The sequence below is a fragment of the Aplysia californica genome, unplaced genomic scaffold (genome assembly GCF_000002075.1).
Source record: "Aplysia californica isolate F4 #8 unplaced genomic scaffold, AplCal3.0 scaffold00015, whole genome shotgun sequence".
NCBI lineage: Eukaryota > Metazoa > Mollusca > Gastropoda > Aplysiida > Aplysiidae > Aplysia > Aplysia californica.
The window spans coordinates 1,441,151-1,450,127 of NW_004797285.1; the positions used below are offsets into that span (position 1 = coordinate 1,441,151).

The window sequence follows — 8,977 nt, forward strand, 5'->3', positions numbered from 1 at the left end:
ACACACACACACACACACACACACACACACACACACACACACACACACACACACTCACAAAGCACAGAGCGAAATCCCAGAACCTTATCTCCATCCTTGGTAGTACATAAGTGGGAATGCCGTAAGATCACACAGAAAATAGATTTTTCTAAATGCTGAGCAAAAATATGATGCCCCCCCAAAAAACCGCCTGTGCTCCTCTGTGATTTCTTCACATCCTCCTTTGTTTGCTCCATTGATGACGTTATCGGAAGCAGATCACTTCGTGATGATTCGACGTTGTTGTTTATTTTAATTTTAATAGAAGAAAACGAGGTATCCAGAACTTGTTCATGAATTAGTTTAGAACAAAAGTAAACATTCTAATTGCAGCTTGTTGCGTCTTCGGCACAGTAATCAGAATGATAAAATAATATTACATCACCGTGGGTGGATCTGCAATAAATAAAAACTGTTTTTGTTGGGTTTTTTTTTTTAAGCAGCGTCTGCACCCACACTCACACTTACCTACACGCATTATTACATACACACACACTTTCACAACTTGTTTTATCAATGTTTGCTTTTCTGTCCAAAGTATTCAGTCGTTCATTTATTCAGCCCTAATGAAGATGATCATTCATGATTCAGTAACCTGCTAGATCTATAGGTTTTGCTTCTTGCTTGATATATCAATTCATATTATTGTCTCACCGATTGAACTTAAAATATTAACTTATCTTGTCTTATCTCAGGAGAATCAGATCTTGCACCTCCCGTCGGGAAATTGCCTGACTCTCTCCAAGGACAAAGTAGAGATACTCCTTCTTGATTGCTCCGAAGAAGACAAGCAGCAGCAATGGACGTGGCCACGAAAAACGCTTCGACTCCCTAAATAGTACTGATGCCAGTAGTTTAGCCCATCGTCTTTCTTGATTGAAGCTGGTTTACTTTAGGGGGTTTTTGTGCGTATGTTTGCCTATTTCTTGTTTGCCTTTCTTGATGATCACTGAATGCTACAACAGTATGCACTGAGAAAAAAATATATATATATTACATGAAGTTTGGATACTTGGAACTTAAAAATGTCTTTGAAAGTGACGGAAAAGGTGGTGAAGTTGTGAGCGTGTTTTCTGGCTGTTTGTGTGACTTGTTTTTGTTTGTTTGTTCGTTTGTTTGTTTTTGGAGAGAATGAGTACGCGAGTTAATGATGGATATACTGAAACACAAAATATTGTGAATGAGTGCTGTGATATTGATTCGTCTCAACTGTGGTATCACATAATGTTATAACTCGTGTGCTGTGGACTAATGTTCACACATCATGCATTTATTAGTATTGTCCATAGACATAGTGTGTTGTACAGGTTGTTCCCAAACGTCGCACACTATTCTGGTTTTCATCAAAAGCGTAAAGAGGGTTTTCAGGATGTTGCGCGATTTTTGGGGCACCCTCTGTATACCTACCGTCTCATTGTATCATAACATATGTGCCTTCCCACGTGTCCCACATGATGCATTTTTGTAGCATACCTCGTGAAGCATATTATGACGTTTTAAATAAATCCTGACAATGTGGTCATTATGCGGTTGTCAGTTTGTTAGGCTATATTATTATAGTTCGAAGTAGAAATAAATGTACGAGCGCTGTGAGTCTGCTGTGTTCTATCGTTTTTGTTTGAGATATCCACATCAGTTGTTTTACTACCATCATCATCATCATCATCATCATCATCATCATCATCATCATCATCATCATCATTGTATAGTAAAAAGAAATGGAGACTTGGGCATAGATCTAGTTTACAGAATGTCGTAGTGTTGCTGCTTTTAAACATGAGCAGGGTGTCCCAACTCGATGGCCGCCAAAATAAAACGTCTATTTAAAACAAATCCCGCTTAACAAAGTCCTTTGGTAAAAATATAAAGGAACCATCCCATCAGACAAGCAAAGACAACAATTTTAAACAACCTATTAGAGTAGGTAGGATTGAGGATCCACCCCGGAAAGTCAAAAGTCCTAAGGATAGATGCGCTACAAAGGGACCAGGTCCCAGTAGAGGGGAATGCACTAGAAGATGTCGAATCCTTCTGCTATCTTGGGAGTATAATTGACAGAGAGGGAGGTACAGACGCTGAAACGAAATCCCGCATAGGAAAGGCACAGACTACATTTATTTCTTTGAACAGGATTTGAAGGACCAGGGATATCTCACTACGGAAAAAGCTAAGAATTTTCAACTCAAATGTGAAGTCAGTCTTGTTGTATGGATGTGAGACGTGGAACGCATCTCAGACGTGCATTAAGAGGATCCAGGTTTACTTGAATAAGTGTCTGAGGAAGCTACTGAGGATCAGATGGACAGACAGGATCACCAACGAGAAAGTATTAAGAAGAACGAGACAGAGCCCAGTCAGAGAGGAGGTGGGAAGAAGGCGCTAGCGATGAATTGGACACTTTTTCAGGAAGTCAAGCAGCTGCATAACAAGGAAAGTGCTAGATTGGAACCCACAGGGTAAAAGATCAAGAGGAATACCACGTGGAACCTGGAGAAGAGTCACGGAAATGGATATTAAGAAAAGTGGGAAGACATGGAGTGACATCAAGCGACTAGCCCTGGATTGGGAAAGGTGGAAAGTATTTGTTCGTTGCCTATATCTTGATCCATGGTGAGTATGGAAATGATGATCCCATCAGACAGTTACATAATTCATTATAAAAGAAAGTAATCCGCATTAGACCTATCAGATTTACAAAAGATGCTCCACATGACCCCAAAAAGCATGCTACGCATTTCTGTGTTCTGGCTAAATTATGTTGTGAAGCGTTCTCCACACTGCTGCTGCGTAGTAGCTCTCACAAGCTTTAAGACTCGATTTCTCAGTTCCTGAAGGGTTTGAAATCTTTCCCCCGAGATTTGATCTTTGGGGTAATCACTCCAAACAAAAACAGATCAGTGGGTTAAATCCAGACTGTGCTGTGTTCATTACGGGAGTCCCGATAAGTAACTGAAGACACGATCCCCAAAATGTCCCGTCAGCCAGCTCAAGACGTTGTGCACGCAGTGAGAAGAGCTGCCCCATCCTGTCTCAACCATTGCTGACCCCTTGCCTCATAACCGAAAGACCACCCTTGGATCGCCAGAACTAATTTAACTCATTCCAATTATAAATAACAATCTGCAATGACCTTAATTGCGTATCTCTGACCTCATCATACAAAATGGTCCTGTGAAAGTGTGAGTGATTAAAGTTTCCCACGCTTTTGCCTTTTTTGCAAAAGCCTTTCCTATGTTACTCCAAGACACGGCTAGTGCAGCAGTGCTTGTCTGGGCTGTTCAAATGCAAGCGCAGATTGTAGCGTTCGGGTGATCAACAATGATTGGTTTCAGATGGGGTGCATATCCATGCAAAAGAGGAGGTTATTGATTGTTTTCTCACGGTCATCGAGTTTGGGACAGTAGCGTTAAATGTTTCGCCTAAGTGGGTGTCTTCGTCGTCGTCATCATCATCATCATCATCATTGCTATTACTTGTTATACTTTTCTTGTCGTCTAATAATTTGTTATTATTATTATTATTATTATTATTATTATTATTATTATTATCATCATCATCATCATCATCATCATCATCATCATCATCATCATCATCATCATCATCATCATTATCATTGTTTTATTATTATTATTATTATTATTATTATTATTATTATTATTATTACTATTATTATCATTATCAGCAGTAGTAGTAGTGTAGTAGTAGTAGTAGTAGTAGTAGTAGTAGTAGTAGTAGTAGTAGTAGTAGTAGTAGTAGTAGTAGTAGTAGTAGTAGTAGTAGTAGTAGTAGTAGTAGTAGTAGTCAGGGGCGAAGCGTCTATATAATCAAATAATCACTGCTTCCCTTCCTAATTTTGAAACATTGTCGCTGTCAAATTCATCCATAAACGTAAACCTCTTAAATTAAATGTCAAAAGACGTTCGTAATCAACAATGAACAGTATGCCTAACATTCAAAACGGTTTCACGGCCACAGAAATAGCCTCCTCACCCCTCTCGGGCCACTCCATAAGCAGTCGCAAGCTTTGATTAAGTAAGCTTAAAGTGAGGCTGGAAGAGTCCACCAATATAGTTGAAGGGAACATGTGCATAGCAGTCTAAGCTGTTTCATTGCCACATATACCCTGTTCACCCCTTTGGGGTCACAGTTAAAATCAATCTCAAGCCCTGATTATGTAAGCTAACTAACACTGGTCGAGTCTACCTCACAAATGTGAGAGGAACTAACTCCTAACAATCTCTTCACTGTTGCAAGTACTTGCTTTTTTTCCTCGACTTTTTACCGTCCTATAATCAGATCGTGACCTCCATTATGACACCAGCTCCTGGCCGCGGAAGGCTAACAAAAACAACCAAATGTAAAATTTTAAAAATGATAATTGTCATGTTCTACCAAAGAGTTAGACTCACTGGTAGATCTATAACATATAGATCTAGTACTGACGTCTCTGCTTCTTTGCTTTGTGTAGATCTATAACATATAGATCTAGTACTGACGTCTCTGCTTCTTTGCTTTGTGTTTATGTATTCACATCTAAGGTTAAATTTAATTTTAGTTGGAACTGATATTTAATAAGATACTTTCCCGATTATTTTGGCGGTTGAACATAAAGTGTCATATCTACAGGCCATATCTGGTCCCGTTTCACTTTGATTACCCTGTCAAACAAGTCAGCCTTCGCCCCTGGTAGTAGTAGTAGTAGTAGTAGTAGTAGTAGTAGTAGTAGTAGTAGTAGTAGTAGTAGTAGTAGTAGTAGTAGTAGTAGTAGTAGTAGTAGTAGTAGTAGTAGTAGTAGTAGTAGTAGTAGTAGTCAAGGCTCCCCTTTACGCACAAATGTGCGTATATTACGCATTAAACCTTTAAGTTTTGGTTGGGCGTGAGAGCTCTACTCTTTATAATTTCATTTCGGGGGGTTTGCATACGCTTTAAAATGTAGGTGGTGTGCATCTGGCAAGCATCATTTCCCCCCTTCTCTTATCCCAAAGCCCAGTCAATGATTTGACGACACACCCACACACATGCACGACAGTCACCTTCTGTGTCAAAACGGAGATGACTACTTTTTTGTCTCCGGTCAAAAGAAGTCGACTAGTCGACCTACTTATCAGCTGCGCGCTGTTTCCGGCAACACAGGCTTGCTTCAGCACAGAAGTCACAGAAGCTCTGCCCACATTCTGGTTGCTCACATTTGCCCTGTCGTGCCTTGAGTTAACCCCTGCTGTGAGATTACCCCCCATCCTTCTTTAACACACTAGATCTAGTAAACATGAATTGTCCGTCATCGAAAGTGTGGAAAGACTGGAATGGGAACCCTGGAATGGCACTGAAGAATAATGAATCAGTTTATTTTCCAAACCTGTCACTCATCCCTGCCCTAAATCCCTAGCATCCCGATTTCCCTGACTTTTTTTGGTTTAATTATTTCTTCTGCCTGTTGCGCCGGATTTTTCTAAAATCTTACTCTTGCCTTCTTTTCTGTCGTGGGAAGCACTCGTTAAACTTTTTGTTAGCAGAAACTCGGAGCACTCTTTTCCGAAATGTCTATGTCGAATTTAGTAGTTGACTCACCAAAAGTTGTCTTGGATCTTTGCTCACACGTGTTACTTCAACTATAATGGATTGGAAGTAGTATTGGTTTGGCATTCCGACTTAAGACATTCTCAAGATCTACGTTCGCCAAAACATGCTTTGTCCAAGTTTTGGTTAATCGGACCTGTCATCCAGAGCTGTCAGTAAAACTGTTTCAATCGCGCGTTCGCACCTCCTGACATGATTTCGGCGTGTGAGTTACACATGTGTCGGGGACATAGATGTACACTATAGTAACATAGTAATATACACACACACACACACACACACACACACACACACACACACACACACACACACTCACACACACATGTGGGCGCACAGAGGGAACATACATGGATATAATAATGGACACCCCTTATTAATTTTTTTAAAGTCAGCTTGGCAGTGACCTAGGTTATTTGTCGTTGATCCCGATTTTTTTTCACAAAGTCCCAATTTTTTCCCCACGGAGATCCTGACTTTTAGATTTCATAGAATGGCAGGTCTATTTGTCTTGGAGTGTTATAGTCGGAGTTGACCCCTTTTGGTTTGTCAACTTTATTTTACTTTTGATAGCCCCAACTGCTCAACCACCACCACTCTTCCCCCCTCCAAATGGACACAACTCTAATTCTAGTCAATAGTATTCATTTATTTCTCAAGTTAATTAAAATCGTTAGCATTCAATCATAGTCATGGTCACTCTGTGTGTCTGTGTGAATGAGCGTGTGAGTTAAATGTTTGCAAGCAAAACATCTTACTATAAAATTATGAGAAATTGACTTTTACCTTTACGTTTCTAAAACAAGGGTTTAAATACCCCTTAAAATAGTAACCCAAAGGGTGAAGGAACCTCTTAAGTTGGCCTGAAAAGGTGAGCCCTGAGTAGTAGTAGCAGTAGTAGTAATAGTATCAGCAGCAGTAATAGGAGCAGCAGCAGCAGCAGCAGCAGCAGCAGCAGCAGTAGTAGTAGTAGTAGTAGTAGTAGTAGTAGTAGTAGTAGTAGTAGTAGTAGTAGTAGTAGTAGTAGTAGTAGTAGTAGTAGTATCATTATTCTTAGTATTATTATACGCTATTATTATTATTATTATTATTATTATTATTATTATTATTATTATTGTTGTTGTTGTTGTTGTTGTTGTTGTTGTTGTTGTTGTTGTTGTTGTTGTTGTTGTTATACGTTCGTATGGAAAAGGGCAAAAATATATTAAAACAAATTGTTTAAGGGATGAAAGAAAAATGTAATCAATAGTTTCCCTCTATTATCAAGATTCCCGTGATCGACCTCGTCATCAACAACAATAACAACAACAATGACGATCACGATGAAGACAACGACGACGACAATAACAACATCAACAACAACAACAACAACACCAACAACAACTACAACAAGAATAAGAATAGTAAAACATATAATAATAATTATTATTATTATTATAATAATAAAAATAACATCAACAACAATAACAAAACCATTATATTATATGGTCTATCTTAAATGAATTGTTTTGCTATTTAAAGATAAGTCCAATAGGCTAGATAAATTAGAACCTGAATGCAAAACAGCAGCAGAATGAAAACCAATGCCGAATAAATCTAAGAAGTAAAACGGTGTACAAAAGACGACTCAATAAGAAAGGAACAACTAAAATTTCAATTTGAATGACAATTCCCTCGCCCGCCGTGTAATCACAGGGGAAATAGCTGGAGTAAATACAGTTCTAGATAAGGTGATAGCCCCCTTTAAGAGCAAAACGAATCGTCAAAGAAGTGGGGAAATGCGTCGTGAGAGAGAAAAATCGACGTGAGAAATAACAATGACGAAACAATCATGGGAAGCATTTATTCTATCTGGAAAGAAGAAAAAAACAAAAAACAACAAAGGTACAGAAGCTAAATGTATAAGATGAAATAAGCACCAACAGGAGAGAAAAAAAGAGAAAGAGGGAGAGAGAGAGGGGGGGGGGGCAAGTGGGACTTTGAAGAGACGGCACAAACTGAACCACAAGAAGTCTTGGCTATGCATGCAATATCGCGTGGCAGTGGCACCAGATCAAAATAGCATAATATGTGAGTTACGTCCTGTGTCAGATTATTCCGTGAATCGTATTGTTTACGGGAAGAAATATTATTATGTGGAACGAATACGCAAAGGTATCGTAATGTGCCAGGGAAGATGGAAGAAATACATAGACAGATCAGAGTGACTTCCTATGAAACAGGTATGTTGTGGGATAATAATATTATAGTGCCACGATCCAGGTTCGTTGCAGTGTTTGCAACTGTTCCCTGGGAAAACAGGTTACTGCTAAAAGAAAAATAAGGGATATTTGTAGTAGTAGTAGTAGTAGTAGTAGTAGTAGTAGTAGTAGTAGTAGTAGTAGTAGTAGTAGTAGTAGTAGTAGTAGTAGTAGTAGTAGTAATAATAGGAGGAGGAGGAGGAGGAGGGGGAGGGGGAGGGGGAGGGGGAGTAGTAGTAGTAGTAGTAGTAGTAGGAGGAGGAGGAGGAGGAGGAGGAGGAGGAGGAGGAACTGTAGTAGGCAGTAGCTGCCAAAACCATCATCATTGGTGGCATAAACAACAACAACATGAATTGTCTGGCAAAATGCGATAGTGGTGCCTATATATGGAAGAAAAAGGGCAGCAAGAAAGACTGCAACATCTATAGAGGCATATCTCTTCTCAGTCATGAGGGGAAAATGTATGCAAAAATCCTAGAGCGACGTACTCGCGCAAAAACCGAACATCTTCTCAGTGACGCCCAATTCGGTTTTAGAAAAGGAAGAGGGTGCACTGATGCAATCTTCGCACTCCGACAACTGTGTGAGAGGGCTTTGGAATACGACAAAGATCTCCACCTCGTATTTGTGGATCAAGAAAAAGCCTTTGACCGAGTAAATAGAAACAAGCTATGGAAGATCTTAGAGCAGTACGACATCAAGGGACAACTGCTAGACAACATCAGGGCCATCTATGCCAACAGCAGAAGCGCTGTCCGAACTACCAGTGGAACATCGGACTGGTTTCCAGTAACACCCGGAGTGAGACAGGGCTGCAATCTCTCCCCTCTGCTCTTCGTGATCTACATGGACCAGATAACAAAAGAGGCCAATCCAGACCCAGAGGCACTCAACGAACTCATGTTTGCAGACGACCTGGCAATGATTAACAACAAGACTCAGCTACAGGAGCATATAAACCAACTAAATGCGAGCTGCGAAAAATTTGACATGAAGATCAGTATAAGCAAGACCGAAGTCATGACAATTAGCAGGAGACCAGGCAAAGTGGATATCAACATCAATGGATCCCAACTAAAACAAAGCAGAGAATTCAAATACTTGGGCAGCATTTTCACAGAAAA

The 8,977-nt window shown here is 39.8% G+C and overlaps 1 protein-coding gene across 1 annotated transcript in view; it reads left to right on the forward strand.

Moving 5' to 3' along the window:
* The window catches only part of LOC101863072 (polypeptide N-acetylgalactosaminyltransferase 5), a gene marked incomplete in the record, with an annotated part of 31,738 nt that extends 30,106 nt beyond the window's left edge, over positions 1–1,632 (forward strand). Inside the window, 1 exon segment of the mRNA XM_013085318.2 lies at positions 735–1,632. Within this exon segment, the coding sequence (XP_012940772.2) occupies positions 735–878 (144 nt within the window).
* Between the last annotated feature and the right edge of the window lie 7,345 nt (positions 1,633–8,977).